Source organism: Sus scrofa, chromosome 2, assembly GCF_000003025.6.
Source record: "Sus scrofa isolate TJ Tabasco breed Duroc chromosome 2, Sscrofa11.1, whole genome shotgun sequence".
Taxonomy (NCBI): domain Eukaryota; kingdom Metazoa; phylum Chordata; class Mammalia; order Artiodactyla; family Suidae; genus Sus; species Sus scrofa.
Window position 1 is genome coordinate 51,398,647 of NC_010444.4, and position 16,661 is coordinate 51,415,307.

The following is a 16,661-nucleotide window of genomic DNA, read 5'->3' on the forward strand; positions in this document are numbered from 1 at the left end:
GCTAAAAATGCCAGTATTTTGTTCCTTTTAATGGCCGAGTAATATTCCTTTGTGTATATGTACCGCATCTTCTTGATCCACTCCTCTGTCAATGGACATTTAGGTTGTTTCCACGTCTTGGCTATTGCACAGAGTGCTGCCATGAACATTGGAGTACATGTGTCTTTGCGAGTCTTGGTTTTCTCTGGATGGATGCCCAGGAGTGGGATTGCTGGATCAAATGGTGGTTCTATGTTTAGTTTTCTGAAGAATCTCCAGACTGCTTTCCACAGTGGTTGCACCAATTTACAATCCCACCACCAGTGTACTAGGGTTCCTGTTTCTCCATAGCCTCTCCAGCACTTATTGTTTGTGGACTTTTGGATGCTGGCCATTGTGGCCGGTGTAAGGTGGTACCTCATAGTGGTTTTGAGTGGCATTTCTCTAATAATGAGTGATGTTGAACATCTTTTCGTGTGTTTTTTGGCCATCTGTATGTCGTCTTTGGAGAATTGTCTGTTTAGATCTTCTGCCCATTTTGTGATGGGGTCGTTTGTTTTTTTGGTATTGAGCTGTAGGAGGTGTTCGTAAATTTTGGAGATGAATCCCTTGTCAGTCGATTCATTTACAAAGATTTTCTCCCATTCTGTGGGTTGTCTTTTTGTTTTGTTTAGGGTTTCCTTGCTGTGCAGAAATTTATAAGTTTAATTAGGTCCCATTTGTTTATTTTTGTTTTTACTGTCATTACTCTAAGAGGTGGATCTGAGAAGATGTTGCTGTCATTTATGTTGGAGAGTGTTTGGCCTATGTTTTCCTCTAAGAGTTTTATAGTGTCTTGCCTTATATCTAGGTCTTTAATCCATTTGGAGTTGATTTTTGTGTATGGTGTTAGGGAGTGGTCTAATATCCTTCTTTTCCATGTGGCTGTCCAGTTTTCCCAGCACCACTTATTGAACAGACTGTCTTTTCTCCATTGTAGATTCTTGCCTCCTTTGTCATAGATTAGTTGGCTGTAGGTACGTGGGTTTAATTCTGGGCGTGCTATCCTGTCCCACTGATCTATGTTTCTGTCTTTGTGCCAGTACCATACAGTTTTGATGATTGTTGCTTTGTAGGATAGACTGAAGTCAGGTATCCTGATTCCTCCAGCTCCATTTTTCTATCTCAGGATGTCTTTGGCTATTCTGGGTCTTTTGTGCTTCCAAACAAACTTTAAAATCTTTTGTTTGAGTTCTGTGAAAAATGTCCTTGGTAATTTGATAGGGATGGCACTGAATCTGTAGATTGCCTTGGATAGTCTAGTCATTTTGATAATATTAACTCCTCCAGTCCAAGAGCATGGTCTTTCCATCTGTTTGATGGTCTTTCCATCTGTTCTTGTTATCTTTGATTTCTTTTATCAGTGTTTTAGAGTTTTCAAAGTACAGGTCTTTTGTCTCTTTGGATAGGTTTACTCCTAGGTATTTTATTCTTTTGGATGCAGTGGTAAATGGGATTGCTTCCCTGATTTCTCTTTCTGATCTTCCATTGTTAGTATATAGAAATGCAGTCAATTTCTGTGTGTTAATTTTGTATCCTGTGACTTCGCCAAATTCATTGATAAGCTCTAAGTTTTCTGGTAGAATCTTTAGGATTCTCTAGGTATAGTATCTTGTCATCTGCAAATAATGATAGTTTTACTTCTTCTTTTCCCATTTGGATTGCTTTTATTTCTTTAACTTCTCTGATTGCTGTGGCTAGGACTTCCAAAACTAACGTTGAATAGTAGTGGTGAGAGCGGACATCCTTGTCTTGTTCCTGATCTCAGCCGGAATTCTTTCAGCTTTTCACCATTGAGAATGATGTTCGCTGTGGGTTTGTCATATATGGCCTTTATTGTGTTGAGGTAGGTTCCCTCTATGCCCACTTTCTTAAGGTTTTTTTTTTTTTTTTTTTAATCAGAAATGGGTGTTGGATTTTGTCAAAGGCTTTTTCTGCCTCTATTGAGAGGATCATATGGTTTCTATTCTTCAGTTTGTTAATGTGGTATATCACACGGATTGATTTGCAGATATTGAAGGACCCTTGCATCCTTGGGATAAATCCCCCTTGATCATGATATACAGTCCTTTTAATGTATTGTTGGATGTGGTTTGCTAGTATTTTGTTGAGGATGTTTGCATCTATCTTCATCAGTGAAATTGGCCTGTCGTTTTCTTTTTTTGTGGTATCTTTATCTGGTTTTGGTATCAGGGTGATGGTGGCCTCATAGAATGAGTTTTGGAGTACTCCTTCCTCTGCAATTTTTGGAATAGTTTCAGAAGAATAGGTGTTTGCTCTCCTCTAAAAGTTTGATAGAATTCGCCTGCGTAGCCATCTGGTCCTGGACTTTTGTTTGATGGAAGTATTTTAATCACAGTTTCAATTTCAGTTCTTGTGACTGGTCTGTTCATCTTTTCTATTTCATCTTGGTTTAGTCTTGGGAGGTTGTAGTTTTCCAAGAATTTGTCCATTCCTTCTAGGTTTTCCATTTTATTGGTGGGTAGTTGCATACAGTAGTCTCTTATGATCCTTTGTATTTCTGTGATGTCCGTTGTTACTTCTCCTTTTTCATTTCTAATTTTACTGATTTGAGTCCTCTCTCTTTTTTTCTTGATAAGTCTGGCTAAGGGTTTATCGATTTTGTTCATCTTTTCAAAGAACCAGCTTTTCGTTTCATTGATCTTTTCTATGGTTTTCTTCATTTCTATTTCATTTATTTCTGCTCTGATCTTTATGATTTCTTTCCTTCTACTAACTTTAGGTCTTGTCTGTTCTCTCTCTAGCTGCTTTAGATGTAAAGTTAGCTTGTTTATTTGAGCTTTTTCTTGTCTCCTGAGGTGGGCTTGTACTGCTATAAACTTTCCTCTTAGAACTGCTTTTGGAGTGTTGTATCTTTGTTGTCATTTGCTTCTAGGTAATTTTTTTTAATGTTATCCTTTTGTTATTATTTTATTAATTTTTTGTCTTTTCGCCTTTTCTTGGGCCGCTCCCGCAGCATGTGGAGGTTCCCAGGCTAGGGGTCTAATTGGAGCTGTAGCTGCTGGCCTATGCCAGAGCCACAGCAACTTGGGATCCGAGCTGCGTCTGCAACCTACACCACAGCTCATGGCAATGCCGGATCGTTAACCCACTGAACAAGGCCAGGGATGGAACCCACAACCTCATGGTTCCTAGTCGGATTTGTTAACCACTGCACCACGATGGGAACTTCTGCTTCTAGATATTTTTTAATTTCCTCTTTGAACTCTTCTGATACATTGGTTGTTTATTAGCATGTTGTTTAGTCTCCATGTGTTTGTGTTTTTTACAGGTTTTTTTCCTTGTTGTTGTTTTCTAGTCGTATAGCATTGTGGTTGGAAAAGATGCTTGATATGATTTCAATTTTCTTAAAGTTACTGAGGCTTGATTTGTAGCCCAGGATGTGATCTGTCTTAGAGAATGTTCTGTGTGCACTTGAGAGGAATGTGTATTCTTTTGCTTTTGGATGGAATGTCCTATAAATATCTATTAAATCCATCTGGTCTAATGTTTCATTAAGGGCCTGATGCCTGTCCACTGGTAGGTGGAACTGATTCCTATCCCTCTCTTTGGTGGGGCTTTGTCTCTGGGTGAGATTAGAGGTGGATGTGTGCCTGGGGGGGTCTTTAGGCAGACTGTTTACTGATGGATGGGGCTGTGATCCCACCTGGATTGTTGTTTGTCCTGGGGCTTCTCAGCACTGATGGGTAGGGCCAGATTTTCCCAAAATGGCCACCTCTAGAGAAATGCATGCTGCTGAATATTCCCAAGAGCTTTGCTTCCAATGTCCTTCCCCCACAACAAGCCACATTCACCCCTGTTTTCCCAGAAGGTCTTCCAAGAACTCCAGTCAGGTCCGACCCAGATTCCTATGGAGACTTTGCTTTACCCTAGGACGCAGTGCATGTGAAAGTCTGTGTGCACCTTTTAAGAATGGGGTCTCCATTTCCCCCAGTCCCATGGAGCTCCTGTACAGAAGCCCCACTGGCCTTCAATGCCAGATGCTCCGGGGGCTCTTTCTCCCAGTGCCAGACCCTGACATTTGGGAGTTTGACATGGGGCTCAGAACTCTCACTCCTGTAGGTGAGTCTCTGTGTATCCGTTACTTTGCAGTCTGTGGGACTTCCCACCTGGGAGGTATGGGGTTGCTTATATCACATAATCTCCCCTCTGACCTCTTAATGTGGCCTCTTCTTTGTCTTCTGGGGTAGGATATCTTTTTGAATGTTTCCGGTCCATTTGGTTGAAGATTGCTCAGTATTTGGTTGTAAATTTTGTTGTTTGTAGGAGAGAAGTTGAGCCCCAGTCCCTCTATTACTCCATCTTAATCCCATCTCTCATATAACTTTAATAGTACAATATGTGTCCTTTGTGGCTGGATTGTTTTTCTTAATGTTTTCAAGGTTTATCCATGTTGCAGCATATAATAGTATTTTATTCTTTTTTTAAGTTAATATTAATTTTATGTATATGCCACATTTTAGATGTCCATTCACATCACTTGAGAGACATCTGAGCTGTTTCCACTGTTTGACTATTAAGAATAATGCTGCCGTGAACATTTGTGTACAAGTTTTTGTTTGGACACACATTTTCAGCCTTAAGTATATAGGCATCGAATTGCTAGATTATATAGAAACCCTAGGTTAAAATTTTGAGGAACTGCCAAAGTATTTTCCAAAGTGCCTGAGGCATTTTATTTTATTTTATTTTTCAAGCAGGAAGAATAATACTTTTATTTGTTCCACAAATTTATATTCACAATCCCATAAAAGAATAAAATTTTTTTCATAATACATTAATTTTTTTCCTGCCTTTGCCACGTAAAGTGTTATAGGTCATAGTACCTTATATTTGCATAGCACTTTAAATTTCAAAGAATTTTGTATATTTTTTAATTAGAGTTGATTTACAATGTTGTGCCAATTTCTGCTGTACAGCAAAGTGACCCAGTCATGCATACATACATACATACACAAACACACACACACACACACACACACACACACACATGCATTCTTTTTCTCATATTATCTTCCATCATGGTCTATCCCAAGAGATTGGATAGCACATAGTTCCTGTGCTATACAGTAGGGAATCATTGCTTATCCATTATAAATGTAATAGTTTGCATCAATTAATTGTAATTAAAGAGCTGCTAAAATGAATATGAAAAGGTCAACTAATTCTACTGAAAATGAAGCAACTTCTGAAAAGTGATGTCATAAATACAAAATGTTAAAGAACTAAAACATCCGATTGCATCAGCTTGTCAGTCACTGATAAACAAAAATGGAGCCACAGGCAGAAGAACTTCAGTCTCACCAAATTTCAAACAGTTGACAACACTGGGAGTAGGGTAAAAAAATCCAAGATTCATCAAGGAATGTTGAGTTGTCATGCATCATGACCCCTGTTTTCCACCTTGCAGAGAACCTCTTAGCCTACACCCCCAGCTGGAACCGCCCACCTGGAAGGCGAGGGTTGGGGGTGGAATTGTTGTGATTTGCTTATGAGAAAGGCAGGGGGACTTCTGCAGGCCTCACAGCTGGTGCAGAACTAGGAGAAGTCCCCAGCCGCCCCACACCCCCTGCCTTTCCTTATATGCCTTTTTTGCCTGGTACTGCCTTCCTGACTGAGATGGTGTCTTTAACCCTCTGTATCCCTCTCTGTTCCCAGATCCCTCAGTGGTGTTTGCCAAGGAGCAGCCAGCATGCACTGAAGTGCAGGCCATGGCGGGGGCCAGTGCCACACTGAACTGTGAGGTGGCCCAGGCCCAGACGGAGGTGACATGGTACAAGGATGGGAAGAAGCTGAGTTCAAGCTCAAAAGTGCATGTGGAGGCCAAGGGCTGCACCCGGAGGCTGGTGGTGCAGCAGGCGGGCAAGGCAGATGCCGGGGAGTACAGCTGCAAGGCTGGGGGTCAGAAGGTCTCCTTCCACCTGGATGTCACAGGTCAGTTCTTGGGGAGGATACTAAGATCTCCCATTCAGAGCTGATGGTGGACTGGCTTTTGGCCTCAATCCTCAATGGAATTTTGCATGCTTGCCTTTAGACCTTATTTCTTCATGCCTCCTAGTCTTTAAGGTCCCGCCCTGATACCCATTTGGGCCATTGGAGGATGGAGGGTGAGGATGTACATGGAAAGGAGAGGGACTATTTCTGTCCATCTGTATCTAACAGTAAGGCTCAATCACCTTCTCTTAATATATGCCCAGAACTTATTTTTTGCTCCTTGGTGTTGGTTACTTGGCTATACCTGATGCTTGGGGTCTGAGGTAGGCCTTGGCATGTGTGACACCATTATATGTCTTGACACCTACCACATTGCCATCATCCAGCACCTCTTGGTCAGCAAGAGATGTTTCATTTTCTTTGATCCTGAATTAGGAGAAATTTTGACCACATAATCTTACTTGTAATTCTCCCAAGAGTGATTTAGGATGTGGGTTTTCTGGGGTGCCCTTCCTTCCTTTTCTCTGATACCTGTGCAGCAAAAGATAGGCATAACCTATCTTTGTTGTCATAGCCGTGTGAAAGGAGGAGAGAAGGGATGATTGGTAGAGATTCACCTGTGATATTTAGGATGATCATTTTAAAGTTAATATGAATTTGCCTTTGCCTTCAGTTTGGATGTTTGGTGTCAGAATTTGACTTGGATTTATAATTATGAATTTAGGAAAGGAAAAAGTTGATTCTGTATGATTTTCTCATCAGGGTTTACTGTACCAGCAACCTCTGACTGGCAAAGAAGTATTTATTTATTGTATTTTCTTAATGGTAGGTGAGTGTCTTTGCCTTGTGGCTGGAATATAGAGAAGTCTAAGAAGTCAGGTATTTTCCTTCTCAAAGAGAGTCTTAATGCCATGCAAGAGTGGGCTGCCATCCCACACTGACTTCTAGGTGCCAGCAAGGAACAGTTCTGGAGTGTGCTATAGCATGATTTGTGGGTATGTATAGATACCCCAGATCTCTCACTTTTTCCTTTAAAATGTGGTTTAAGAGACTGACAGAATGCTGTAAGATAATGAAACTGAGAAGTTTTGAATTTGGCCATACCAGTTAACCTATATGAAAACTGACGCAAGAATTATAGAAACTCAAATAATTCTGACTTTTAAGTCAATAGACACAATAACGAGAAGTCTCTTCAGCTCATTAGTTCTCTGGTACACAATAAAAAATATCCTGGAAAACTGATTCCTTGCTCATGGAAATGGCCCAAGAAAAGGTAAAAGGAGATATACTTCATAACTCTCCTCATGTACAGAACATAACATTGTACCAAATTGTACCAAAAAAAAAAATCAGAAAGAATGAAATTACAGAGCAATCTATTGTGGAGGTTAAGGCCCAAACCATAAAATGTTAGCCACATGTATTCAACAGTATATCAAGAGTATAGGAGTTCCAGTCCTAGCTCAATGGAAAGGAATCTGACTTTTATCCATGAGGATGCAGGTTCGATCCCCAGCCTCACTAAGTGGGTTAAGGATCTGGTGTTGACGTGAGCTGTGGTGTAGGTCTTAGATGCGGCTCAGATCTGGTGTTGCTGTGGCTGTGGCACAGGCCAGCAACTACAGTTCTGATTCGACCCCTATCCTGGGAACTTCCACATGCCACAGGTGTGGCCCTAAAAAGAAAAAAGAGTGTAAAGGACTGTGATGAAAGTCATAGTCCAGGATTGCATGTGTGGTTTAAATGGCAATAGTAATCAATTAAAACTTGTATTAAAGATTGAATGCAAAAAGATGTGATTATCTCAATGAGTGCAGACTAAAATAGTGGAATTGATTGAACATCATAAATATAGGAAAACACTTTATAAAATTGAGTATCAATTCATGCCATCAAATTCTTGCAATAATGTATAAAAGTGTTCTTGCTTAACTTAATAAAAGGCGTTGCAGAAAAATAAATCTACCTAAGATATACCTTGAAAGCTTTGATGGTAGGGATAAGACAGGTAGGCCACTCTAACAACCAAGTAGAGTAAGAAGGAAAATAAAGTAAGCCAGAAAGAATTTTTAAAAACTAAAGGTGGGATTTGCTGATGATGTGAAAATCCAAAAGATCAATTATTAGACTAAGTAAGAGTCTCGACTAGGATAATCATGAAAAAAAAACAATCAATATGTAGAAAATAGTTCTATCTATAGACCAGCAAGAAAAGCTTAGCCAACGAAATTATAAAAAAGTTAAATAGCATCAGAAGTATCATGTTTCTAATAATGTTTCTTATAAAATTTGCTAGGAGGCTGTGTGTGTAGAAAATTATCAGATATTCTTTTTTTAAGGAATTTTATTACATTTATAATTGTACAGCAATCACCACAACCCAATTTTAATAATGGAAATTATTAGATATTCTTGGGAGACTATAAAAAAGTTGAAATAGATGGATAGAAATCCATGAAAAAAATCAGAGATATTTAATAATAATCAAAACCTAAGACAATTTTTTTAAGCTGTCAGTGGGATTGAAAAATGATAGGCAGATTCCAAAAGCAAGGTAAAGCTAATATGCTTTTTTCTTGAAGAAAAGCCAAGTGTGAGCATTTGATATCAAGAATAATGACAAAGCTAGAGGAATTAAGACAAAGGGATGTCACTGCAGTGATGGGTAGTTAAGACAAAGGAACAGAAAAAGGAGCTCAGAAACAGAGAATTGTGAATAAGGACTTCTGCTGCTCCCCTCCTCCCCATGTTTTTCTGTGTTGCATAGGAGAAGTGGAGGGAGGATGTTGTTCTCATAAAGAGTGCTTGGATCACTTAACTTATGGAAAAAGTTAAATTGGCCTAATAATTCTGACCAAATGGGAAGGTCTACTCCTGGTGTCTTGGACACCCCTTTGTGAATGCTAAAGCTATAGAACCCTCAACTGATAATTTGGATTATTTCAAGTCTTAAAGTTAGGAAAGATTTCTTAAATAGAACTAAATGCCCTGGACACAATTTATAGGCATATTTGTGTATGTTAAAACTAAAAACGTTGATTCCTTAGTTAACTCCCTGAGGGAGTGAAAATGTGAGTCACACATATGGGAATGTACGTAAAATGTTCTTAGTTGTATTTCTCTAGTATTTGAACATACTGCTATTATATATATATGTAGTATTTTATGTATGTAGTATTTTATGTATTATGTTGTATATGTAGTATTTTATGTAGTATTTTAATATGTTAGTGCCTTAAAATTTTTAGAGGAAAAAAGAGACCCAATTGTTATTCAGTTGGTAAAAGATTGGATTAATGTCACCAGGTAGAAAAAAGAATGATGGCCAACTCAATAATATTGGGAAAGGTGATCCGTTTATTACTCATCAGACAATGAAAAAGAAAGCCATGGGAAGGTAGGGGCACTCCAACCAGATTGCTGCAAGTTGACTGTACTAAAAGCAGGCGAACTTTAGCAATTCCCATGGAGGCAGGTGAAAGTCCCTGCATAACCTCATTGAAGAGACGTGGCATCATCTAGGCAGGTTGAGGAACACAGGCCTCAGGACCCTCCAGATCCCATGAGCAGAGGAGAAGTCCTTTCCAGCGTCCTCACTTGAACAATCTGAGGGTGAGTGTATAATTTGCATTACTTGCTGGGAAAAGCAGGGGGCTTTCTGCAGGTCATAGGGTTAACGCAGAGCCTGGATAGGTTTCCAGCCCCGGCCCCTGCCTCCCCATCCAGGTCTTCTTTCCCTGGTGCTGGCTTCCTGCCTGAGATGATGTCTTTGACCCTCTGTATCCATCCCTGTCCACAGAGCCCTCAGTGGTGTTTGCCAAGGAGCAGAAGTCATACAGTGAAGTGCAGGCTGTCGCAGGGGCCAGTGCCACACTGAGCTGTGAGGTGGCCCAGGCCCAGACGGAGGTGACATGGTACAAGGATGGGAAGAAGCTGAGTTCGAGCTCAAAAGTGCGTGTGGAGGCCAAGGGCTGCACCCGGAGGCTGGTGGTGCAGCAGGCAGTCAAGGCAGATGCAGGAGAGTACAGCTGCGAGGCTGGGGGCCAGAAGGTCTCCTTCCACCTGGATGTCACAGGTCAGTTCCTTGGATTTGATGCTTGGATTTGATGGCGCTGATATAGAGCCCATGTTGTCCATAGTGCTCTCTTTATCATACGCATCCCCTATCCTCCCACCTTCCTATTTTTCCCCCTGGCTGGGCCAAGTGTGGCATATTAGATGAGTATGTAGGGAGGAGAGGGGCCATCTATCCACCTTGAATAGTGTTTCTATGCAGTGGTCTTTGCTTATGTGTTCTCAGCACCTGCCTGGCTTTCTTTGTTGTTTGAGACTCTGAGTCTACTTGGCTTTTGGATCTGAAGTAGATCAGAGAACTCTCACTTGGACATGTGTAAATTTCCTCCTATATGTTATTTTGTCAGATATCTGATTTGCTCATGAAAGACAATGTGTAACTTCTCACTAGTGCGATACTTCAATTCCATTGATCAACAGTAAGGAGAAATTTTGGCTACCCAACCATACTTGCAGATATCTCAGACTGACCATTGGATTATCAAAGCTCTAGATGTTCTATGAATCTTCCTTCCTTGCATCTGGATAGAGAAGCTCTCTCTGCAGCTGTATGTAATAGCATCCTGATCAATGCCTTGTTGCATTGTCTGTGCAAAGTACAGAGAGAGCAAGGGTTAGTAGGTGTATGCCTATGACATGCACCTCTGAAGTATGGAATCCTCTTCTTCAAGAAGAATATCATCATCAGCCTGGAGCCTGATATAGAAATTTAGAGGTGGGGAGGTACAAGGAGCTTATGGTACATCAGCATGCCTTGTTAAAGTTGACTTGCTTTAACAGCAGTCAAACCATATAGTAACATTTATTTCAAGCATTTTCTAATGATTAGTGTGCCTCCCAGACTGGTTCATAGAGAAGGATGAGAAATAAATATATTTTCTCATGTTAGGAAAGTCTTGATGTGTTAGGAGTCAGTACTGCAATCCCACATTTGACTCCTATGTGTCACCACAAAACAGTGTGATAATGTATCTGTATTCAGTGGTTTGTGGGTGTGTATAGATACCAAAACCATGCTATGTTTGTTTGTGAAATATTATTTGAGGAAATAATGAGAAATGATTTCATGGTAAAAAATTTTAAAGTTGTAACTATTTATTGAGCTCTTAGAAATCTATATCAAAACTGATACAATAACAGAGTTCCCACTGTAGCACAGTGGATAAAGAATCTGACTCTAGTGGGTAGGGTTGCTGAGAAGGCAGTGGGTTAACGGATCTGGTGTTGAGCACCTGCGGTGTAGGTCACAGCTGTGGCTCACATTCCATTTTTGACCCAGGAATTTCCATGTGCCAAAGGTGCATCCATTAAAAAAAAATGACACAAGAGGAAATATTTTCTGTTTCTCAAACATCCCTATAACTGTTAACGAAACGGTATCAGTTTAAAAAAATATTTTCATTAGATAAAGGCCTAAATCAAGTGGCTGTACTGACAAATTATACCAAGTAATTTGGGAAGAAAACTTTCCGTGTTCATGGAGATTCTTTTACAGAATAGAAAAAGAAAATATACCCTCCAGCTCACATTGTGAAGATAGCATAATATTGGTACTGAAATCTCTATGTTTTTATTTTTATTTTTATTTTGTCTTTTTAGGGTTGCACCCATGGCATATGGAGGTTCCCAGGCTAGGGGTCCAATCGGAGCTGTAGCCACCGGCCTACACCATAGCCACAGCAACACCACATCCGAGCCACGTCTGTGACCTACATCACAGCTCATGGCAATGCCGGATCCTTAACCCACTGAGCAAGGCCAGGGATCAAACCCACAACTTCATGGTTCCTAGTCAGATTTGTTTCTGCTGTGCCATGACAGGAACTCCTGATACTGAAATCTTTAGTGGAAAATATGCAGAATTAAAATTACAGGCAATATCATATGGATGCCGAAGCCAACAGCTTAAAGAAGAAATTAGTCAACTGTGCAATCTATAAATAGGACAGTACACTATAATGAAAGCCATAGTCCAAGAATGTATGATTGTTGAACATTAAAAACATTAGAAAATAAACATGATGGTTAATATTAACAGATGGAAAGACCAAAATATTTTTGTCATCTCAATAAATGTAGAATTAAAGTGTGTGATAAAATTTAACATCATATAACTTGAGAAAATATTTGATGAAACTTGGCATTTCATGTTATTAAATTCACAACAAACTATAAATAAAAGCATCCTTCTTTTTTTTGGAAAATAGTGCTACAGATAACCCCAGTTAGTGTCACACTTAAAGTGAAAGATTTAGCTTGAGGATGAGCCAAGATAAAGAGGCCTTTCTGTCACCACTTCTAACATAGGAAAGCACAATAAAGAGGAAAATAAGAAAAAGTTGTAAAATGGAAAAAGAAAAAGAAGTTTTTTTTTTAACAGATAATATTGTTGTCAATTCAGAAAAGTCAGCATATAAATGATTAGGCTTAGAAAAGAACTTAAACTTAAACAGAAGATACCATAAAACTCCTAGAAGAGTTCATAGGGAAAATATTTTCTGACATAAAAAACATATGTCTTCCAAAGCAATAGAAATAAAAACAAAAATAAACTAATGGGACCTAATTAAACTTACAAGTTTTTGGACAGAACAGGAAAGCCTTAAAAAACTGAAAAGAGAGCCTACAGAATGGGAGAGAATATTTGCAAATAATGCAACTGACAAGGGCTTAATCTCCAGAATATACAAATTCATACAACTAAACAACAACAAAAAAACCAAATAATACAATAGAAAAATGGGCAGAAGATGTAAATAGATTTTTTTCTCCATGGAGGACATACAGATGGTCAGTAAGCACATGAAAAAATGCTCAACATCACTGATTATTAGAGAAATGCAAATCAAAAGTACAATAAAAAGTACACCTCACACTGGTCAGAATGGTCTTCATTAATATGTCTAAAAATAGCAAATGCTGTTGAAGGTATGGATAAAAGGGAACGTTACTACACTGTTGGTGGGATTGTAAATTGGTACACCAACTGTGGAAAACAGTATAGAGGTTCCTCAGAAAACTAAATATAGAACTACCATATGATCCAGGAATCTCACTCCTGGGTATCTATCCAGACAAAACTATAATTCAAAAAGATATAGGCACTCCTATGTTCATAGCACGGATATTCACAATAGTTAAGACTTGGAAATAACCTAAATGTCATTGATAGATGAATGGATTAGGAATATGTACATATGTGGAATACTACTCAGCCACAAAAAAGAGTGAATTAATTCCATTTACAGCAACATGGATGCAACTACAGATTCCCAAACTAAGTGCAGTTAAGTTGGAAAGACAAAAACAAATATCATATGATATCACCTATATGTGGATTCTAAAATATGGTACAAATGCCCCTATCTACAAAACAGACACAGACTCACAGCCACAGAGAATAGACTTGTGGTTGCCAAGGGGGAGGGAGAGGAAGTGGGTTGGACAGGAAGATTTGGGTTGGTAGATGCAAAGTATTAGATTTAGAATGGATAAGCAATGAGGTCCTACTGTACAGCACAGGAAACCACATCCAGTCTCTTGGGATAGAACATGATGAAAGATACTATGAGAAAGAGAAAGTGTATATATATATGTATGACTGGGTCACTGTGCTGTACAGAAGAAATTGATACAACAATGTAAATCAACTATACCTTAATAAAATAAGTTTAAATTAAGAAATCAATATACAGAAAATACTTCTGTATCTCTGTGCTAGCAAGAAACACTTGGAATATGAAATTTTAAGAGCTACAGTAGCTTCAAATAGTTAGTATTATTTTCTAATTCCAAGTCTAATAAATGGAGTTTAAGTTTGATATTAGGTGTATAAAGTTTTTAAACATTTTGAGAGAGAAGATCTGAAAGAAATGGAAAGCATGAAAGACTCAAAGATATTCATTCTTAGTCAAAATCCAGATGTATATGTTTTTGACTGGGATGAAAATTGCCAAGTTGAATACAAAGGCCAAAGGCTCTTAAAAAAATGAAGTGAGAGCATTTTCTATACCAGATATCAAAACCTCTTACAGAGCTTCAGTAATTAAGACAACATGGTCTAAGTGCATAGATAGACAAACTCTGCATAACTGGGCTAGAACCTACCCTAGCCTTTTTTTTTTTAAAACCATGTTGCCAATGTGAGGTGTAGAGAAAGGATAGTCTTTGGGGTGCTAAAATCATTAACCATAGAGAAAAAATGAAATAAAATTGTCTCTCTGGAGTTCCCGTCGTGGCGCAGTGGTTAACGAATCCGACTGGGAACCATGAGGTTGCGGGTTCGATCCCTGCCCTTGCTCAGTGGGTTAACGATCCCGCGTTGCCGTGAGCTGTGGTGTAGGTTGCAGACGCGGCTCGGATCCCGTGTTGCTGTGGCCCTGGCGTAGGCCAGTGGCTACAGCTCCGATTGGACCCCTAGCCTGGGAATCTCCATATGCCGCGGGAGCGGCCCAAGAAACAGCCAAAAGACCAAAAAAAAAAAAAAAAAAATTGTCTCTCACACCACATACAAAGATCATCTGCACATAGTTTAGAGACCTTAATGTGAAATGTAAAACAAGCTCTAAGAGCAGGTAGTGCATATAATTTAGTGACCTCCATGTATGAAATATATTGTAAATGGAATAGAAATGCACTAATCACAAAGGACAGATTGATTATAATGTCCATATGAAGATTAATGACTTTATTGGATGGGAAGACACCATAAAGGTGAAAGGAAAAGGCAAGGCAAATACACAGGGAGGAATTTTACAACACACAAACAACTATCAATAAAGAGTTATCAACTTAATAAAGAGTTTCTAAAAATGAATATGAAAAAGACAGTTCTGTTGAAAATGGAACTAATGTTGACAATGATATCACAGAAACAGAACATTAAAGACCAAAAATATCAGGAGTTCTCGTCATGGCGCATTGGTTAACGAATCTGACTGGGAACCAGTCAGAGGTTACGGGTTCGGCCCCTGGCCTTGCTCAGTGAGTTAAGGATCTGGCGTTGCCGTGAGCTGTGGTGTAGGTTGCCGACACAGCTTGGATCCCATGTTGCTGTGGCTCTGGCATAGGCTGGTGACTACAGCTCCAATTAGACCCCTAGCCTGGGAAACTCCATATGCTGTGGGAGTGACCCAAGAAATGGCAAAAAGACAAAAAAAAAAAAACAAAAAAAAAACAACCCAACAAAAAACCCCCACAAAAATATCAGATGTGCATCAGTTTGTCAGTCACTGGAAAAAAAGAAAGAGCCAAAGAAGGCAGAACTTCATTCAGTTCCACCAGACTGAGAACAATTTCTAACACTGAGAGTAGGTGAGAGGAACTCTCATGCACTGAGGGTAAAAATCACCGGATTAATCTAGGAAAGTGGAGGTGTGCATGCATCATAACCTCTGCTTTCCATTGTGCATGGAAGACTTTCACAGTACCCCCAACCGGAACAGCCTCCATTGCCTGTGGGAGAAGGTAAATTGGGTTACTTGTTGAAAAAGGCCAGTGGTGATGGTGGTGTTGCTCTTGCAGGCCCCACAGCTGGTGCAGAGCATGGAGAAGTCTCCAGCCACCTCCTCAATCACCCTTCCTCCCCATCCAGGTCTTCTTTCCCTGGTGCTGGCTTCCTGCCTGAGATGATGTCTTTGACCCTCTGTATCCTCCCTGTCCTCAGAGCCCTCAGTGGTGTTCGCCAAGGAGCAGCCGGCATGCAGTGAGGTGCAGGCTGTGACAGGGGCCAGTGCCACACTGAACTGTGAGGTGGCCCAGGCCCAGACGGAGGTGACATGGTACAAGGATGGGAAGAAGCTGAGTTCGAGCTCAAAAGTGCGTGTGGAGGCCAAGGGCTGTACCCGGAGGCTGGTGGTGCAGCAGGCGGGCAAGGCAGATGCCGGGGAGTACAGCTGTGAGGCTGGGGGTCAGAAGGTCTCCTTCCATCTGGATGTCACAGGTCAGTTCTTGGGGAGGATACTAAGCTTACCAATTTGGAGCTTATGATGGGACTGGCTTCTGGCCTCAACACATTCTTGTGCACTTGCCTTTCGACTTCATCTCTTCATGCCTTCTAATCTTCCGTGTCCTGTCTTGATACCCATGTTAGCCCTGGACAGGATGGATGGGGAAGGTGTGCATGGAAAGGAGAGGGGTCATTTCTGTCCACCTGTTTCTAACAGTAAGGCTCAATCCTAATCTCTTAGCACTTGCCCAAAACCTTCCTGTTGCTCCTTGGTGTTGAGGCCTTGGCCCTGCCTGATGCTTCGTGTGTGAGATAGACCTTGGCATGTGTGACTTTCCTGCTTTTATATGTCCTGAAGCCTACCACATGCCCTCATCCAGCATCTCATGCTGGTTCTTGGTTTACAAGAAATGTTTCGATTACATCGTTCCCTGATTAGTGGAAATATTGTCCATACAGCCTTACTTGGATTTATCTTAAGAGTGAATTTTGAATGATCCAATGTAAGGTTTCTGGGATTTCCTTCCTTTCTTTTCATGGGCATAAAAGCTCTCTGTTACCTGTATGTAGCAAAAAATAGGCGTATTTTGTTATCACCTGTAATGTTTAGGGTGATCATTTTAAAGCATTATGATTTTGCTTTGTCTCAGTTTAGATGTGCACT

General features: G+C 40.1%; 1 protein-coding gene across 35 annotated transcripts in view; it reads left to right on the top strand.

Moving 5' to 3' along the window:
- The window catches only part of OBSCN (obscurin, cytoskeletal calmodulin and titin-interacting RhoGEF), a 216,709-nt gene that overhangs the window by 81,109 nt on the left and 118,939 nt on the right, over positions 1 to 16,661 (top strand). For 30 of the 35 annotated variants that reach the window (XM_021083345.1, XM_021083344.1, XM_021083349.1 and 27 more), the window contains 3 exons: positions 5,698 to 5,973; positions 9,776 to 10,051; positions 15,716 to 15,991. In XM_021083345.1, the coding sequence (XP_020939004.1) occupies positions 5,698 to 5,973; positions 9,776 to 10,051; positions 15,716 to 15,991 (828 nt within the window). The remainder of the gene's footprint in view (positions 1 to 5,697; positions 5,974 to 9,775; positions 10,052 to 15,715; positions 15,992 to 16,661) is intronic. The other 5 variants (XM_021083363.1, XM_021083369.1, XM_021083358.1 and 2 more) reach the window with 4 other exon arrangements.